The 20812-nt window shown below is 40.1% G+C and overlaps 1 protein-coding gene and 1 long non-coding RNA gene across 7 annotated transcripts in view; one reads left to right on the top strand and one right to left on the bottom strand.

Annotated features, from left to right (window-relative positions):
* Positions 2175-20812, bottom strand: part of GRAMD3 (GRAM domain containing 3) — a 122815-nt gene continuing 104177 nt past the window's right edge. For 3 of the 6 annotated variants that reach the window (XM_013965354.2, XM_018050697.1, XM_005682696.3), the window contains 8 exons: positions 19132-19203; positions 18939-19019; positions 16103-16214; positions 15297-15419; positions 14598-14688; positions 11643-11747; positions 7690-7783; positions 2175-3413 (listed from right to left, as the gene is read on the bottom strand). In XM_013965354.2, the coding sequence (XP_013820808.2) occupies positions 3372-3413; positions 7690-7783; positions 11643-11747; positions 14598-14688; positions 15297-15419; positions 16103-16214; positions 18939-19019; positions 19132-19203 (720 nt within the window). In that variant the 3' untranslated portion in view covers positions 2175-3371. The remainder of the gene's footprint in view (positions 3414-7689; positions 7784-11642; positions 11748-14597; positions 14689-15296; positions 15420-16102; positions 16215-18938; positions 19020-19131; positions 19204-20812) is intronic. The other 3 variants (XM_013965356.2, XM_018050698.1, XM_005682697.3) reach the window with 1 other exon arrangement.
* Positions 15380-17962, top strand: LOC108636381. The gene is made up of 2 exons (XR_001918325.1): positions 15380-15442; positions 17471-17962. It is a non-coding gene; the product is annotated as an uncharacterized LOC108636381 (long non-coding RNA).

Raw genomic sequence — 20812 nt, 5'->3', positions numbered from 1 at the left:
ATGCTTGAGAGCAGAATTCACTGGGCTGTCTACAACATGTTAGTGTCCATGTTATAGGTATCCATCCATCCTTTAGATCACCAGAAACAGATAAACAAGGAAAGTATCATCCAAATTGAAATTTTAGGATACATAAATCAAAACAGCATACAACACAATTAACATATAGGTTGGAAAAATTTCAGTCTGACTCTATGAATTTATAAATTAGGGTGAGTTGTGGAATGAAAGGAAAAACCATTAAATAATGTGTCTGGTAGGGAATTCTCTGGCAATCCAGTGATTAGGACTCTGTGCTTCCACTGCAGGGGGCCTGGGTTCAATCCCTGGTCAGGGAACTAAGATCCCTTAAGCTTCATAGCACAGCCCCACTGCCCCCCAAAAATGTGTCTGGTAGAAAACAAATTTATGGTTACAAGGGAAAAGGGATTGGTGAGGAATAAATTAGCAGTTTGGGATTAGCATATATAAACTACTATATATGAAACAGACAAACAACAGGGTCCTACTGTACAGTACAGGGAACTATACTCAGTATCTTGTAATAACCTAGAGTGGAAAAGAATATGGAAAAGGGTGTGTGTGTGTGTGTGTATATATATATATATACATATATATCTGAATCACTTTGCTGTACACCAGAAATAAACACATTGTAAATCAGTTATACTTCAATTAAAAAAAAGAGGAGAGACAGGAATGCATTTATTGTTTGAAAAGATTGCTCTTTCTGCATCTGTACGTATGTGTACAAATAATTTTTATTTTCTAAATAAATTAGGCTTAATACATAAAAAAATGTGTCAGGGATGGTTTTAAAGAATTACATATGTGAGTAGCTGGGAAATGCCTTGGAGTATTAGGTATATTTAGGAAAATATCTTCAATATTCACAGAGCTTGAGAGATCAATAATCATGTCTACTTTCCATATGTTAAGACTGGTAATTTCTATTCACCTAAACAGTGTTTTTAATCACAGATTCTCTATGTAAGTCTGTTTGAAGATAGGTTCATTTGTGTCATATTTTAGATTCCACATGTAAGTGATATCATATGGTATTTTTCTTCCTCTGAGTTACTTCATTTAGTATGATAATCTCCAGTTGCATCCATGTTGTACAAACAGCATCATTTTTCACGGCTGAGTAGTAGTCTGTGGTATATAGGGACCACATCTTTATCTGTTCATCTGTAGATGGATGTTTAGGTTGTTTCCATGTCTTGGCTATTGTGAGTGGTGCTGCTACGAACATAGGGGTGCATGTATCTTTTTGGATTAGAGTTTTGTCTGGATATATGCCCAGGAGACAGATTTCTGGATCATATGGTAGCTCTAGTGTTTTGAGGAATCTCCATACTGTTTTCCATAGTGACTGCACCAATCTTCATTCCCACCAACAGTGTAGGAGAGTTCTCTTATCTCTATATTACCTCCATAATGCTTACCTTTTAAAATGCTATTTTCTATGCCAATTTTTGACAGTGCCACTCTAAACAGTGATATAATTTAAGTGCTCTGCTACTATCCAGTAGATATCACTAATGTTCTGCCCTTGAGGCTTCAAAGAATATTCTTATATGTACATTTTTGAGGAAATCTCTTATTGCTTTGGGATAAATTCCTGGATAGCCTTACTAATTTAGTGAAATAACTTTTAAAGGCTCCTAACACAGTTGCAAAATTTCTCTCCAGAGGTGGCTGACACTCTTGAATCTTTAATGGTTTTAACTATAAAACACTGATGTAGAACTTTGATAACACCGGACTGTCAGATATGCAAACATTTTAAGAAAAAATGAATACGGTTCCTACTAAAAGAGTATACTTCTTGCCCTACAAGGCCATCAGCTTTAGAAAGATCATCACATTTAATTCTCACAATGACACTTTCCCTTGGTACTTTTATCCTCATCAAAATGGGGGAAAATAACCAAATATCTTGCTTATAGTCACATAATTCAAAAATGAGGACCCAGGACTCATGCATTGATGTTCTGATAACAAAGTTCATTTTCTTTCCCCATATTGTTGTAACATAAGAACTTAAATCAATTTTTTTGCAAGTGGAGGAAAGGAGGATGGGTGAGTTGGAAGTAGTAGAGAGAGACGAGAAGCAGTTAAAAAGCAGTTAAAAAGTCTTAGTTACAAGAATTCAGACTGACAAAAGACAGTGTTAGCAAGGTATTTAAACCAATGAGTATTTATTAAAAGCCAGGGGTGCACCAGGCACAATTCCTGTCCAGTAGGCTAACAAACACAAATGATGTAACCAATTCACTTATTAGCTTATCTGATTAAACAAAATACATTTCATAGAAATGATTATAAAATGCATTATAGACAAACAGAATATCTTTTATATTAACAAATCTTAGGGTGCCTAAATAATTATTAATAAAAACCAGCCAACCCATATGGTAAATAGAAGTTAGCAAACCACCAGTTATATATTTTAGTCAGCAAAAGAGAAAAGCATGCTATCATCATGCTGATGGGTTTCACCATTAATTATAGACATCCTGTTTCAAAACAAACACAGTCCACCTACAATCTTAAAAATGCAGTATCTTCCATCCAGTATCAAATCACTATCATATTTTTTGGTTTAAAGATTAGTTTTGGTTTCAAAGTCTTAGTTTAAACTTAGTACTTTAGTCTCAAGTCTCACAGATTCTTGACATGGGGTGGGTGAGAATCCTGTTAAGTATTAATGAGAGGAACAAAACAAAACATTAAATGGGATAGTTTAATCAGCTTTGCCTGATTTTCTTGCCAATACGTGGCTGAGAAGTTAAGATACACACGTAACTTAAACCAGAACATAATATCAGAAAGGGAAAAAAACCCAAAACTCAAATGTTACTTGTCTGAAGCAAGTTTGTCCATCAGAGATTTTTTTTTTGCCCTTTTGGAAAGTCATGGCAAATTCTTTAAGGGACTGTATCGAGTTGGTTGGCACATGATATATCCCTTCCATTGAAGGCTGGTTAAGGCAGGGGTGGATTCATGAGAGAAAAGGCTGATGGGCAGGGCTGAAAAGGCTGGAGTGGAATATATTTGCTGACAGTCACAATAATCTGCTGAACCACAATCATCCAAGTGTCCGCTGGGCCCTTCTGGAGACCTCCAGAGACGGGTCTGTTTCCTTCAGGCAGCAGCACTGAAAACTTCCTCAGAGAGTCGAGGTCAACTTTTATTGCACAGGAACCAGAATTATTCCCCATTCCCCCCTTTCCTGAGCCTGAGACCTCCAAGGGCAAGAGAGGCTGCCCGCCTGCTAGCTCCTCTGGCCGGCAGGGAGCACTCCACCAGAACACCCCGGGAGCACCTACTTGAAGGGAAGTGCGAGGTATGGCATGGCTCGAGCTTCAGTCACCATTCTCAAGCAGCTTTTGTAAGTTGTTTTGTATCTTGAAATAATAGAGAGAAAAGCTCCTGTTATTCCATAGAGTGGAGTATATAGTAACGGCGTATTTGCTATGGTTCATATAATGCTTGAGATTAATCTCTTCTACCTTGAATTAAAAGCTACCCATGGGTTAAATTTAGATCAGGCAAATAAATGCATTACCATGGCACAAAACTGTTTGACAGTCCACTTCAAAATGAAAAAAGATAGGGCAAAAAATGAAAGAATGGCACAAAGATGACAATGTCAGTAGAGACTAAGAGAAATAGAACAAAAACCCTGGCAACACCAGGTGTGACCCAAATGCATTCAGAGGCAATGGGAAACTGTCCTTGACAAAGCCCATGGGATGGTCTGAATCGGACAAACACCACAATATAACATTTCCCAGAAGACAGAATTTCACAGGACATTGACGATCTGTGGATCTCAAGCCCAGGATAGTGTTGGGCATTGAAAATGGGTTTGGTAAATGTTTGGGTAAATGAATTTGAAAGAATCCAGAGCAGGGTGTTTTAAAGGATCAATCCTGTGAAGGGAATAGGGAACTCTGTGGAACAAGAGAGAGAGAACACAGTCTTCATTTGCAAGAATATTCTGTGATGTCCTACTGGTATCCACAGAGTAAATGGAGAGGAAGAGGTCGAAAAAGTATGTCCCAGGAACTTCATGTATGCTCACCTTAACCACACACATGTTCACACACAGAGGCAGGTTTTCTACGCGAAGGTAAGGGCCTGAGACACTATATAACAAGACTAGTCACACAGTAGGTGGCACAGTAGGGAAAAGAACAGATATCTGACTCCATAAAAAAGTTTATGCTTTTTCTTCTGCCCTGCTGCTGCTTCTAAGTCATTTCAGTCATGTCTGACTCTGTGTGACCCTGTGTGACCCCATAGACGGCAGCCCACCAGGCTCCTCCATCCCTGGGATTCTCCAGGCAAGAACACTGGACTGGGTTGCCTTTTCCTTCTCCAACGCATGCATGCATGCTAAGTCGGTTCAGTCGTGTCCGACTTTGTGCGACCCTACAGACAGCAGCCCACAAGGCTCCTCTGTCCACAGGACTCTCCAGGCAAGAATACTGGAGTGGGTACTGCTCCGACATTAATGCCACTTCCAGTGCTAAGAAAATAGGTATTTACTTCTTTACCTGTAGAGGGCACTGCCTTCATTCCCCATATTATTACTTCACATCTTCCCTACCTATCCCATCGGACCAAAGATAAATGGACAAGCAGGAATGGGAAGGGAGAAAAAGAAATGATTAAAAAAAAAAACAAAACCTGATATACAAAATATTTAAAATGCCTACAAAGACAAAAACCCCAAAAGTAAAACAAAGGAGATAAATGGGCAGTTTACAAAAGGAAATCCATAAGAAGAGTATATATGAAATGATGTTCAACCACAGTATTAATCAGGAAAATGTAAATATAAACCATGAGATCTGACTTCACACTCAGTCTAGGAGGTGGGAGGGGGCCAGAATGGCCTAAGATGGTCTACATTAGAAAATCTGAGGAGACATTTGAAGATAGACTAATTAGTGAACAAAGTCTTGTGCAAGCAAAAAAAGAGGAAGAAGTTAAAATATCCTTCAATTTCCCACAAGAATGACTGAAAGGGCAGTGATGCCATGAACAGAAATGGGTAAGATATAAGCGGGCAGATCAGGACGCCGAGACATGACCAGTCCCTGCAGGAGAATAAAACAGAGTTGCTGGTGTTGAGTAGAAACAGCTGAGACGTGGCTCCTACCTCCCCATAGCTGCTCCACCTCCGCCATGCACTGCTGTGTCATCACCAGCCTGCCTCTGGGGAGGGAGGGGCTGGGGGGTACAGCCTGAGTAACAAGCACACAGGTGTGCCCTGGTGACTGTTTTTATGCCAAGACTCCTATGAGCAACGTGTGCAACTAAGTCAACACATGCATTTTGACCCTAAATCCCCTCTTTCCTGCTTCTGCTTTGGGACACAGGTTTATGTTGGCACCCTAGCCGAGAGGCTGGGTTCTGCGCAAGACGTGACCAGCTGTCTCTCCTGCTTTCCTGTCCCTCATTACAGAAAGTGTTGTCCCTGCCAGGATTCACAGGAGAATGGGAAGAAATGCACAAGAGGGTGGCTGGGTTCTGCATGCTTCCCAGTCCAAAGAACATCACCATGTGCCAGCATGAACAAAAGAGAAAATTACCTCTCCATTCTCCAGGTCAGCATGGAAGTCAAACATGTCTCAAGCGAAAGTCACTCAGTCATGTCCAACTCTTTGCGATATAGTCCATGGAATTCTCCAGGCCAGAATTTTGGAGTGGGTAGCTTTTCCCTTGTCCAAGGGATCTTCCCAACCCAGGGATCAAACCCAGGTCTTCTGCATTGCAGGCAGATTCTTAACCAGCTAAACCACAGGGGAAGCCCAAGAATACTGGAATGGGTAGCCTATTGCTTCTCCAGCAGATCTTCCCAACCCAGGAATTGAACTGGGGTCTCCTGCATTGCAGGCAGATTCTTTACCAACTGAGCTATCAGGGAAGCTCTAAACATGTCTAAGCATTTCATCAAAGAAATTTTATCTTCAATTCTAGCAACTAATATTTTAGAAAGGAAAACAGTTCTGGTTGCTACTCCATACCTTCTCTAGCTTGATTATGCATCGCAAAGAGAAAATGTCTGAGTCTGCCCACTGATACAGTGGTTCAGTGGGAATTATGTGTCACGCCTTGGTTTAGAATAGAAACCTGTGGACTCCTTTGCTCTCCATACTTCAGTGGTTAAGTGCTAGATACCATTTGGTATCACAGGACAAACTTAATTTGACTCATCTGTGTTTTATGTTTCTTCCCAAGTAAGCATAACTGTACTATTATGGAAATCCACCAAATACCAAGCATTTGTGGCAGCAATTACAATTGAATAATTCACTAAACCTTTCCTGAGATAAGGATCAAAACAAAGCATCAGATGGGAAGGGACAGACATGGTGAAAGGAGAGATAAGAAATGTTAACAAGGTTTAACTTCAGGATATTTCTGGCTCCCTACCATCTTCTTCTGGTTGCCTCACTCTTCAGTGACCTTATCCCCAAGCAGAAGGTTGGCTTTTTGGGGAGCAGTAAAGCAGAGGACTTCTCAGGACAAATGTGGGAGTCAGACCTGGCTCAAATTCTAGCTCTGTCAACTTTCTGGCTCTGCCTCCTTGAGTAAGTTAACTTGAAACTTTGATCATTTTGTCAGATGGAAACAATGACATCTACAGAGACTGAATGCAAATATTTTATGAATGGTGACAGCGAGCCTGGGTGGAGCTGGGGCTCCACCTCTCTGGTCAGGACACTCCCCCTACAGTGTCCCTCCCTGGAGCTCCATGTCAGATATCACTTATCCCTGGGGCCTAGGACAAGAGGATAATTTCTAACCAAGGAGGAAAACCACAAAATCTACTATTAATAACAAGGAAAATGAACTGAAACCTATTTCTTTGTGGAAAATCCCTTGGTGAGGTTTAGCCATTTCAATGGCCTGTTGCACACCCATGTGTGTGTAACCCCTGCCCTACGGTGGTAGGGGGCCTATAGTACCAACATAAACCTGTATCCCAAAGCAGAGGCAGGAAAGAGAGGATTCAGGGTCAAAATGCATGTGTTGACGTTATAAATAGTCATAAGCTGCACACATTGTTCATAGGAATCTTAGCATAAAAACTGTCACCAGGCAATAAGACCAACCTAGACAGCATATTAAAAAGCAGAGACATTACTTTGCCAACAAAGGTCTGTCTAGTAAAGGCTATGGTTTTTCCAGTAGTCATGTGTGGATGTGAGAGTTGGACCGTGAAGAAAGCTGAACATCGAAGAATTGATGCTTTTGAACTGTGGTGTTGGAGAAGACTCTTGAGAATCCCTTGGACTGCAAGGAGATCCAACCAGTCCATTCTAAAGGAAATCAGTCCTGAATATTCATTGGAAGGACTGATGTTGAAGCTGAAACTCCAATACTTTGGCCACCTGATGCGAAGAGCTGACTCATTTGAAAAGACTGATGCTGGGAAAGATTGAGGGTGAGAGGAGAAGGGGACGACAGAGGATGAGATGGTTGGATGGCATCACTGACTCAATGGACATGAGTTTGAGTAAGCTCTGGGAGTTGATGATGCACACGGTGGCCTGGCGTGCTGCCGTCCATGGGGTCACAAAGCATTGGATATGACTGAGTGACTGAACGGACTGACTGAGGCAGTAAGCACAGTGACTGCCCCAACACAGGAAAGAAAGCACTCACCTTTTCTAATCGCATTATGTTAGCTGTAAGCTCTTGACACAGGGCCTCCACATTTAACTGTACTTGTGACCCCAGGCCAGATGGTGCTGTCTGTCTGTAAGAACCAAGAGAAAAATTACTGTGGGCAGGAATGGCAAAGAAACAAGTGGAATGAACACATTTTAAATTTATTTGAACAGAAAACTAGGTTATAATAGAAGACAGTGTGCATTTAACCTGCTAACATCAGAAAGGCCCTGAAGTAATCCACAACTCCAGACTAGATGTTTAGGAGACTAATTCTACAAAGATCAGCTGGAAATCTCTTAAGCTATTTTTGTCTAATTGTTGTACCTCGGCTTCCAAACAAGAATCAATTATTCTCAAGCATGTGGTTTCTTAGACTCCTTTTATTAACTGCTGATACCTTCTCTCTGTCCATGATGGCATGCATTTTTAAGGAGTATTGCTTTTCTCAGTCATATTCGTACTGTTTATGGGAGAAGCAATCATTTATACTAGAACTTTCATAATGTTTGGGCTTCCCTGGTGGTTCAAACAGTAAAGAATCTGCCTGCAATGCAACAGACCCAGGTTTGATCCCTGGGTTGGGAAGATCCCCTGGAGAAGGGAATGGCAACCCACTCCAGTGTTCTTGCCTGAAGAATTCCATGGACAGAGGAGCCTGTCTTTAATCAAATTTCTGTTGATGTATGTGACTTCTGTATTTCCTTCCTTGAGACCTGCCATATAAATGTAATTGCCCTTGTCAGTAATATAACTGATGTATTTACTATTAACCACTCGAGTATTAAAGAAATGGGCTCTTACTCTGGGGTCCACTGGGGTCCTATACCAGCTAACACTGTAGGACATTTAGAGATATGTATACATTTTCCTGGAGAACTGCTCAAAAACCACCGATCAGATTTTCATGTTAAGGTCAAGCACCATGGTTTGTTCTCCTCTGTTTCTTGGTTGTAATTTAATTTAAGCTGTGAAGTTTTGTTTTTTTTTTTTTTTAAGTATAGTTCAAACCTCAACATGAATCAGCCATAGGTATACATATATCCCCCTCCCTCCCTACCCCACCCCTCTAGGCTGATACAGAGCCCCTGTTTGAGTTTCCTGAGCCATACAGCAAATTCCCGTTGGCTACCTATTTACATATGGTAATATGTTTCCATGTGACTGTTTCCATACATCTCACCCTCTCCTCCCCTCTCCCCATGTCCATCAGTCTATTCTCTGTGTCTGTTTCTCTATTGCTGCCCTGTAAATAAATTTTTCGGTACCATTTTTCTAGATTCCGTATATATGTGTAGAATATGATATTTATCTTTATCTTTCTGACTTACTTCTCTGTATAATGGGCTCTAGGTTCATCCACCTCATTAGAACTGACTCAAATGCGTTCCTTTTTATGGCTGAGTAATATTCCATTGTGTATACGTACCACAATTCTTTACCTTTAGACATCTAGGTTGCTTTCATGTTCTAGCTATTGTAAATAGTGCTGCAATGAACAATGGGATACATGTGTCTTTTTCAATTTTGGTTTGCTCAGGGTATATGCCTAGGAGTGGGGATGCTGGGTCACACAGTGGTTTTATTCCTAGTGTTTTAAGGAATCGCCATACCGTCTTCCATAATGGCTGTATCAACTTACATTCCCACCAACAATGAAAGAGTGTTCCCTCTTATCCACACCCTCTCCACCATTTATTACTTGTAGACTTTTTGATGATGGCCATTCTGACTGGTGTGAGGTGATATAGCTCATTGTCGTTTTGATTTGCATTTCTCTAATAATGTGTGATGCTGAGCATCTTTTCATATGCTTGTTATAAGCTGTGAAGTTTTTAGATGGCATTAACTGGTCTAGTTTATTTTACATAGGATCCATTTTTGAGCCATAGATACTTGGTAACTTATTGATGATTATCTAAATGTTAAGAAAGCAAACATGTTTTTCATTGAGCAGAGGTGAAATAGTTTTTTCTTTAACCTTGATCCATAGTGTCAAAGTCTTATATGCCAGAAAGGAAACTGAGTTTAAATCTTTAAAAAAAATTTTATTTGGCTGCACTGGCTCTTAGTTGCAGCATGTGGGATCTAGTTCCTTGACTAGGGACTGAATCTGGTCCCCTGCATCGGGAGTGTAGAGTGTTAGCCACTGGACCAGCAGGGAAGTACCTGGTGAAATCTTTTGGTCTCTAAACGAGGGATCTGAGACTCAAGGTACTGACTTATCCACATGAAATTCTGACAGTCCACAGGCTGTGAACCCACTAACAAAGCTAGTACAATGTATATATTTAAAAAAATGGTTCTCTACCAATGAAAGCAGATTACAAGTGTGGATTTAGCTACCTGGGCAGCATGGATGGATGACCCTGGATGAAGAAAGATACAGAGGAAATTCAGGTTCTGTTCAATCACTCTATTAACAGACTTTCCCATCATAGATGTTCCCTGACCTCATGTCATATGAGGTCCCTGACCTCTGTGATTTTCCTTTTAAATGATTGTTTTTCAGACTGTTACCTCCTCTTGGGTTGACTATCTAAATAGCAGAATAAATATCCCATTTGACGTTCATTAATAGAATTTGCCCCTCATTGTCACCAAGTTAATTAAATGGTAACAGGACAGGAGGTACATTTCCCTAATAAAATCACTTATATCACTTATACGATAGTGAACTAATACTAACAGTTTACAGTAATGTAGAGTCACCTCCTAGCTCTAGGTGTATTATTAACATTCTGAACAACATGGGAGAGAGTAAGGGCAGGGTATAAATCTATCCCAAACCATTCATTAGACTTCTTATTACTGGTTCAAATGTATGTTCATGACACCAAAATAATCTGTGTAACAGCATACACATAAGCCATAGAACAAAACTTTTAGGTAACTGTTAAGAGTGTCAAGAAAGGCCCCAGAATGGTATAGCATAATAGTTCTTGAAGTGTAGACCCCAGACCAGCACCAGAAGCTTGGAGAATGGGTCTTACAGTCTATTTTAATAAGCTGTCCAGATGATTCTGATACACAATGAAAATATACTGACTCACTTCTCAGCTATTCCTTACATGCAAGGAACCACTGGCAGACTAAGTTTCTATGGTCATATAGACCTGAATCCTGATTCTGTTTGTTTTTTTTTTTTACAAACTATTTCTCTGAGTCTCAATTTTCTCATCTGTAAAGGAGGGAATAACATCTATCTTTTAGGGTTATGGCGAAGATATAATGAGAGAACGTTGTTGGTGTGTGAAAGTGTCTATTGCAACAGTGTCCCTAGCACATGGTACATACTCTATAAAGAAATATCTCTACTTTTAAAACTTCAGCTAGCAGTATGCTTTTATTTTGGTTTTTAGGGAATGTGTCAAAATCCTCCTGTAAATGGGTTTATAGGAAAGACCGCTATGTCAATAGATTAAATTAGTTGGGGCCTATTAAAAATACTGTGGTAGAAAATCTTTACAGACACATTCAGCTAATTACTGGTCACATGGATCTTCATAGAGGTCAAGAGCTTTATAAATAAGTGAGTTCCTATAAAGAGCTATAAATGATGAAATGTGCTAAGTTACTTGAATTGTTTCTTTTTTATGAATGACTTGACTCACTGCCATTTTACAAAGATAAACTTGAATATTTTAATAAATGGGCCAAGGTCACAATGGAGCTTAGGATAAGAGAACAAGATAATGTAAAATTAGGTTTGTTTCTTGCCTTCTTGCTGGCAACACTATAGCAACTCAAAAACATGCAGAGTCAGGTCTTTCATTTTTTTCTCCAGGGCCCACCTACCTCTTTATTTTCTACATGTACACTTAGCAAAACGTCTCATACAGAATGTACCCTCAATTAATGCTTGCCAGAAGGATGCCACGCTCAGGTCAAACATTATACCAATGTGAAAGGCAAGCAGAAGACAGCACTGGAGGGAACTGACTTACTCAGTCTGATGGGTGTCCACAATGGAGGTTAGTGACCCCAGCTGCTCCTCCAGAGTATTAATTCTGTATCTCATGTAGAAGGTCGAGATGATCAGTGCACAGACACTGGAAAGGGATAAAAGAGAAATCATCAATAGGTTAATGACCAGGGCCTGACTGATGTTCCTAAAGCAATAAATATGAACTCTGTACCTTTGAGGCAAGGTATTTACCAAAATAACTTGGCTACAGAGACTTTAAAAAGGTCATTTTTTTTTTTTCAACAGACTGATGCTTGCACCAAACTTTATAACTAGGATATTAAATTCTCTGCTGCTGCTGCTAAGTTGCTTCAGTCGTGTCCGATCTGTGAGACCCCACAGACAGCAGCCCACCAGGCTCCCCTGTCCCTGGGATTCTCCAGGCAAGAACACTGGAGTGGGTTGCCATTTCCTTCTCCAATGTATGAAAGTGAAAAGTGAAAGTGAAGTCACTCAGTCATGTCCGACCTTCAGCGACCCCATGGACTGTAGCCTTCCAGGCTCCTCTGTCCATGGGATTTTTCCAGGCAAGAGTACTGGAGTGGGGTGCCATTGCCTTCTCTGATTAAATTCTCTAGTCCCTCAGTTTACAAATAATGGCCATTTAGGAGTCTTACTCAAAGCCAGCCAATGTAGATTGTCAAGCTGGGGCTCCTCCTCCCACCAGATACTGTCGGAAGTCCTGGCCAGTGAGTATCTGGTTTTGTGACTCACAAATTCCCTGCTTTATCTGAAAACCAAACCGGGCACATCCTCCTCTGTTGTGAGGAACAGCCTAGAACTGGGTCAGGCTATTTTCAGAAGAACTGGTTACAGAGTGGAAGCTGAGGGGGAAGTTAAAAAAAGTCAACGCCTGAGTTTTATTGAAGGGGATTACTTTTCTAAAAATTGAAGTACAGTTGATTTACAGTGTTGTGTTAATTACTGCTGTACAGCAAAGTGATTGTTATACATATATTTATATTTTTAGAAAGTCTTTAATATTTTTTAATATTCTTTAAAAATATTTTCGATTTTTTAAACACTCTTTTCTATTATCCTGTGGTTTATCATAGGATATTGAATATAGTTCTGTCCCATCCAGTAGGACTTTGTTGTTTCTCCTATACAATTATATTTTATAACTGAATATAATTTGCATCTGCTGACCCCAACCTCCCACTTCATCCCCCCACTCTCTCTCTCTCGGAAACTACCAGTCTGTTCTCTGTGTCCATGGTGCTGCTGCTGCTGCTAAGTCGCCTCAGTCGTGTCCGACTCTGTGCGACCCCATAGACGGCAGCCCACCAGGCTCTCCTGTCCCTGCGATTCTCCAGGCAGAACGCTGGAGTGGGTTGCCATTTCCTTCTCCAATGCATGAAAGTGAAAAGTGAAAGTGAAGTCGCTCAGTCGTGTCTGGCTCTGTGCGACCCCATGGACTGCAGCCCACCAGGCTCCTCCATCCATGGGGTTTTCCAGGCAAGAGTACTGGAGTGGGGTGCCGTTGCCTTCTCCCTGTGTCCATGAGTCTGTTTCTGTTTCACAGATAGGTTCATTCGTGTCATATTTTAGATTCTGCATTTAAATGATAGCAGAATGATATTTGTCTTTCTGGCTTACTTGGTATGATAATCTCTAGTTACATCCATGTTGCTGCAAATGGCATTATTTCATTCTTTTTTATGGCTGAGAATCATTCCATTGCATATATATATATATACCCACACCATATCTTTATACATTCACCTGTTGATGGACATTTAGGTTGCTTCCATGTCCTGGCTACTGTGAATAGTGCTATGAACATGGGAGTGCATGTCTTTTTGAATCATAGTTTCGTCTGGAGATACGCCCACGAATGGGCCTGCCGGATCACATGGTAGTTCTCTTTTTAGTTTTCGGAGGAAACTCCATACTGTTTTCCACAGTGGTTACACCAGTTTATATTCCCGCGAACAGTGTAGCAGGGTCCCCTTTCTTCACACTCTCCAGCATTTCTGGGCTTTTTAACAATGGCCATTCCCGACTGCTGTGAGGTGGCACCTCAGTGTAGTTTTGCATTGCAATTCTCTAATAATTAGCAGTGCTGAACACCTTTTCATGTGCCTCTTGGCCATATGTAGCTGTTCTTTGGAGAGCTCTCTATTTAGGTCTTCTGCCTCTTTACCAGTTGGCTGTGTTTTTGTTGTTGTTGGGTTGGATGAACTGTTTGTATATTTTGGAAATTAAGCCCTTGTTGGTCACATCATTTGTAAATACTTTTGCCCAATCTGTGGGTTTTAATTTTGTTTACAGTTTCCTTTGCTGTGCAAAAGCTTGTAAAACTTTTGACTAGGTCCTATTCGTTTATTTTTGTTATTATTTCTATTGCCTTGGGAGACTGACCTAAGTAAACATTGCTAAGGATGTTTTGCCCATGTTTTATTCTAGGAGTTTTATGTTTAAGTCTTTAAGCTATTTTGAGTTTCGTTTTGTGTATGGTGAGATGGTGTGTTCTAACTTCATTAATTTACTTGTAGCTGTCCAATTTTAAGGGGATGACATTTTAAAGTTGTTTTGATTTCTAACCAGAGGACATTAGATAGACAAGAAAATAAACAAGAACAAAGATGCGTCATATTTCAGGCAACAATTTCTCTACTAAGAGTATCTACTCAGAACTTAGTCCTCTGCTGGATCTGGCATATTTTGCTCTTCTTTCTTCCCTTCTGCACTATTTATTTAAATAAAAAAGGGTGAATATGAAAATGTGACCTACGTTTAAGGAAAAACATGTTGAAGTAGGAGATGAAAATTGCCCCTGGAAAGATCTGGGTCACATTAGAGGCATTAGAGATTCATGGCTCTCGACAACGTGAAGAGATTTTTCCTTTAGTGAAATGAATCATTTTCTTAAGTCATTCATTAACAGTAATATATAAGTCTTAAGTCATTCACAGTAAATACATTTACTTACACAACTGCATAGAATATAAGAATATGGTGGAGAGCTGGACATTTCTCAGACTTTACTCTGGGTATGAGTCCAGTGGTTTCTGACTGACCTGCTGAATGGAAAACAAAATATATGTTTTAAAGTGATAACAAAGCTCCTTCATGCAGCAGTATCCCTATAGGGAAGAAGTACTTGAGAGACAGAATTATTTCCAGGCAGTAGGAATCAGAGAAAATACTCTCTGAAGCCTTCCAGTTTTCATTTCAATCAGTGGTTACAATTCCTTCCCACATGTTTCATTCAATACATATTTGTTGAGAGCCTTCTCTGTGCCAAGCCTTGGGATAGAGTGAGTGACTGGTGAACAATACAGACCCCAGCCCTGATCTCCTACCGGGACAACCGGTGACCAGTTATGATAAGAATCAGTAAATAATAATTAAATAATTTAGTTTTATGGGTAATTTTTGAATCATAGTCTCAATGTATTCAGAATGATGAAAGGTCCTCTACAGAAGCTATTCATCTTTGCGTCCCTTACAGTAAAGCACAGAACTGGGTACTGTCTGTTGAGTGAATAAATGAACTAATATGCAAAGACCCACAGCAGGAAGGGAGGAGAGGCAACAGGAAAGGCAGTCATAAAGTGAAACATGAGGACTTTTAAAGTTACAAGCAGACGCCCCCACTACCCGCCTGCCATCATAATCCATTCCTTACCATGCCCAGGGAGACTCTTGGCTTTTCCCTCAGGTACCCTGTTCACAAGGGGATCTGCCCGAGTTGGTTTTGCTTCTCCCTTGGAGACATTCAGAACTGTCTGGGATTCTGTCACATGGAAATCTACCAAGATGAAACAGGGCTGGGTAAGTTTTCCCTCCAGTACATCTACACACATAGGATCAACCACAAAGCAAATCAATCCCTGAATACATACATAATGGTCGGGAATATAAATGGATCTTCTCACAAGCTGGTTGAGTGGTTTGGGGATGAAATCCAATGTTTAAGCAAATAAGAAATAAAACGATACAGAGGCAGTTTGTCCTTATCCCACTGACTCATGGGGATCATTCGGCCATAATAATTAATAATATTATAAAGAAGAGGTAAGAAAATATTACATTTTTCTGTCTTTCGACCACTCCAATATCATGTCTATTTAAGAGATGATCCCTCCCCTCCCCCCCCCCCCCCGCCCCCCCACACACAGCTTGTAGGATTTTGGTTCCCCAACCAGGGATTGAACCTGGGCCCTCTGCAGTGAAACTGTGAGGCCTTAACCACTGGACCCTCAGGGCATTCTCAGAGACATTTGTTACATGCATATAAAGGATATGGGTTTTTACCACATAGGCAATTCGTTTCCCTTGAACTTTCAAACTACCCTTTGTTTAGAGTCCTGTTTTAACTGTAAGTGCAGAAGATGTGTTGTTTATTGGTTGGTTTTGTTTTTTTGTTTTTGGTTGAGGTAAGAATGTTTTGTGGAGAATTAAGTTTCAATAAAGAACAAAAATCTCCCAGACCTCGAGAGTTCTCAGATTCAGGGGTCTGAGAGCCAGAACTGCTGTATCCTTCCATGTCTTGCCTTCTTTGTCGCACCACTCCATCCAGATCTGAGAATTCATCGTTGAAATCCTGAAGGGAGATAACGAAATGCAAAGAGGCCCATTATCCTTTATTCAACATGTAGGCCTTTCACTTAGGCCTGACCTATAAAATACAAATAAGGAAGGATTACCCCATAACAGATCAGAGTATCTGGTTACTGATTTTCTGGGCAGTCAGAATTCTGTTAACACACAGTGGCCAACTTGTTTGAAACAACAAATGTCTAGGGAAAAAACTGGAATGCTGATGACAGAATAGCTTCCAGGTAAAGCTGGAGAAGTCTCATTTGCATTTTGTAATGAGAAAAAGTGACTGAAATACATATATATAGCCAAAAAGTAGCTAGAAAGTTCTAAATGTATGTTCTAAATGCAGAGTCCTTTGGAAGGCAAGGAGATCAAACCAGTCAATCCCTTAAGGAAATCAACCCTGAATACTGACTGGAAGGACTGATGCTGATGCTTCAATATTCTGGTCACCTGATATGAAGCGCTGACTCAACGGGAAAGACCCTGATGCTGGGAAAGATTGAGGGCAGGAGGAGAAGGGGACGACAGAGGATGAGATAGTTGGATGGCATCATCAACACAATGGACATGAGTTTGAGCAAATTCCTGGAGATGGTGAAGGACAGGGAAGCCTGGTGTGCTGCAGTCCGTGGGGTCACAAAAGAGTCAAATGTGACTTACTGAACAACAGCAAATGCAGAGAAAGGTTTTTTCAAATTACAGTTTTAACAGAGGTATTGGAAACAGAAAAGGGAAAATGGCTTAAGCAAACTGGACACTGAGGGAAAGTTTTAGCTTTTTTCTTCCCTCAAACAAATCAAAACACGGTCAGTAACATACTTCTAAATGACAGAAGGGTTATACAGAAGTGTGGAGTTGGGAAACAGTGGGATGCTTTTGCTGTGTACCCTACTGGTTCCCCAAAGTGCTTAAGAAATGAAGAGACAAGAAGCATCACTAAAATGTGCCAGTGAAAGTACAATTAAGCGATTAGGCAAAGGTACAGTTAGGCGAGCTTTTCACAATTTATTTAGCGACCAAGTGAAGAAAAGGAAACATGGCCTGCAAGCAAATTACCAACATTTCACCTTCAATTAGCTGTCTCTTGATCATTTCAACAGCCATTGCAACTTCATGCAAGAATTTATAGGGGAAAGAAAATTAAACAATTCAAATCTCTTCAATTTAATAAGTATTAATGGAATGCCTACCATAGATTAGGCAGTATGCAAAGCTCCATACATATGATTTCATGACTGCATTTAATCTTCACAGCCATGTAAGGAGCTTGGCATTTTACCAGATGAAGAAGCTGAGTCAGAGTAATTAAAAGAGCTTGCCTGATGGCATAGCTCAGCTGGCTGGAACCGAGATTTGAAACCAGGTTTGATGGATTCCAAATCGTTTAAGTGTGTTATCCTATTTCTCACTGTTTTTTAAGGTAGATTTTTTTTAAAAAATTGAGATAAAATTCACTGGTTTAAGTATACAATGTAGTGGTTTTCAGAATAATTACATTATTGTACAACCATCACCCCTGCCTTATTTCATGATATGCCCATCTCCCAGCCAAAAGAAACTCTTTATCCGTTATCAGTCATTCCAATTTCTCCCTCCTTTCATCCTCTGGTGACCACTAATGCATTTTCTGTCCCCATGAATTCGTCTATTCTGAACATTTCATATAAATGAATCATACAATATGTGGCCTTTTGTGTCTGCCATCTTCCCCTTAGCAAAATGTGTTCAAGATTTATCCATGCTGAATTATGTATTGATAGTTCTTCCTTTTATGGTCAAATGATATTTCACTATATAGATATATTACATTTTATTTATCCATTATATCAGCTGATGGGTACTGGGGTTGCTTCTACTTTTGGGCTGTGATGTATAATGCAGCTATGAACATTCTGGTTTTTGTGTGAACATGTTTTCAATCCCAGTACTTTTTAACAGCTCTGAAAAAAAGATAAAGATGTGTAGATGTTGAAACTCTGGGCTCATCCCACTTCACCAAAGGTATTAAAACATTTAACAATCATCAATTCAGGAATAACCATTTGAACAATATGGCTGGGACTTCTTGGGCTTATATTATACCATCTCAGGTATAAATCTTATACATATGGGGGGAGCTATTTCCCATTAGAGATTTACTCTATAGTCAAAAAGTCTAAGGGAATCCAAGAATCTCTCTGCCCTTCACCTGGGCATTACAGCTTTCTTCTTCCACAATTATTTCTAGTTATTCCTCTTCCACAGTTATATCTGGGTATCCCTCAACATCTACTAAGCTGTAAAATCTTTGAAGGTAAGAACTAGTTTTGATTTTTCCTGGTGTCTTTATGGGTATACTATGCTAACATGGTGCCTTCAACGCAGAAAACGTTTGATGACTTGTGGGACTGAATCATGCCCTCCCCAAATAAATTGGTGAATCCCTCTAAACAACACTGATAAATCCATCAAGATTTGATGAATACCTTTGTGGACCTGTGACTGGCCAAGTCAGCCAACTAACATGTTTCTTTTCTTTTGCAGGATGGCTCTTTAATTACCTGAATAAGTTTATGACCTCCTATGGTCCTCTCTCCTTCAGGACATAAATGCCCTCTTCAACTCTGCCTCAGACACCATGGTCCTAAGTTCCTCCCACACCCTGGTCATGGTGTAAGGAGCAGTGCCATTTTGAGACATTCTTACTTTCTTTTGCGTTTTGATCATTTTGTAGGCAACTCACCAGAGGCAGAGATGAAGGGCGGTCTGCCCGGAAACTGTTTTCAAGAGAAGATGGACTGGGACCATTGCCAATACCTGTATTCTGAAATTATTGAAAAAAAATTATTTTTACAAAATGGAAAAACCAGATCAACTCCCAAACTAAGAAATACAGAAGAGAGACAGCAATTGAGGCTCAGAGATGTCATACTCACTTCTAAGTGTCCACACACTGATTTCAGTAGTTTGTAAGTTGAATCTCTGGAGAGTAAGGAGACAAATATGTACTGAAAAACAAAATTATAATTATTAACAGATACTGCTTGACTAGAAGAGTTAAAAAATTTATCCATCTGTATTTTTTCAAACAATGTTAGCCTATATTCTATACAGAGTCTATACTCTCATTCCTCTCATCCACACATTGAGTTTTTATTCCATTCCTAGAAGAAAGTGAGTATGTTCTCCCACAATAGCAACAAAACTCTCAAACCCAACTTAAATAATAGAGAAACATATAACAAAAGGAAAGCTCTGATACCCTAACCTTGGTGCCCCAGACAAGCTTGGTCAGAAAGAGGCCTGAACAGCACAGAAAGGCCCGTGGTGTTTTTGCCAAGTCCTCTTTTAAGTCCCTCTCCCTCCCCTCCCCACCTCCTTTTGAGAAGGTATTTAACAGTTCCCAAGGGTCTGCTGTCTCTGCTCTGACCTAGATTTCCATTGAAAATTTCCCAGCTGCTCTAACAGGCTCATTTTTTTTTCAAGCCACTTCCAGATTCTTTCTTGTACAAATACGGAGATTTCTCCTAGTGGACGCTTATAAGCAAGTTATGAGAAAGAAGTAAAGTCAGAGCTAGGCAAGTCATTTGAGAGACAAATAACATAAGGAAAAATGATTTTACCATCAACCATATGTTAACAATAAAAAGGCTACTCTTTTTCCATCTGTTCGAATCACACAATCTTTTCACACTCACTTTCCAAAGTTTGTGACTACCCTCTCTTGCTTACCCATGAGAGAACTTGATATACTTTCCAAGCAAATACTGTATTCCAAAGTAGTTAACATTATGGGTTCTGGCAGTAGATGGACCAAGTTGCAAATTCTGGCTCCTTTACTTACCAAGTGGGTGACACTGGGCAAATTGATTACTTAATGCCTCTTAGTTTCTGTTTTCTTAACAGTCCCTACTCCTCATAGTATGGCAGTGTGGAATAAATGTGTACATACAGGGAAAGTATCTTGTGTACATCTGGCAAGAAGTACCTGATGCTTGCTAGCCATTAGTATTAAAAAAAAACCAAAAACTCACAATAGGTATCAGCATCTTTCCTAGCTCATCCGAATAGCTTCTTTTACTCTTCCCTTCTCTTTCCTTCCCTCTTTAAGTTATTCAGTAGGGTTAGAAATTAGCTTTTATGCTTTCATAAAAACAGTAGGGAAAAGATAAAAAAAAAATTTCAAGTGAAAAATGAGTAACCAAACCATTCCACTGCCTCTCTCCTGCCAAGATGAAAGAAACACTGCAAATATTTCAGGTTGTCCATGCCTGGGGTAGCCCAAGGCCAATGACAACTCCAAAACTTCTGTATCGAAGAGGGGTAGTTAAGGCAACCTGGAAGCAGAGAGGGCCTAGATTGGGCCTGAAGCTGCACCTGAATAGCAGACCCCACTTTTGTTTTCAGGTTGGCTCTGGAGAGGCACCAATGGAGGTTACAGGGAGACTGGCCACCCCCACCTCAGGGACTCCTCCTATCACCCTGCCTCACCCTGTAAGCAAGGCAGTGGTAGTGTTTTAAATAAAAATAAAGAAATGAAATATATCCCTTTAGCCTGACCTGACCTGATAGATGTTAGGCAAAGGGAAGGTGGGAAAGAATTTTAATTTTTTGGAC

The sequence above is a fragment of the Capra hircus genome, chromosome 7 (genome assembly GCF_001704415.2).
Source record: "Capra hircus breed San Clemente chromosome 7, ASM170441v1, whole genome shotgun sequence".
NCBI lineage: Eukaryota > Metazoa > Chordata > Mammalia > Artiodactyla > Bovidae > Capra > Capra hircus.
This window is presented reverse-complemented; position numbering and strand designations above follow the sequence as displayed.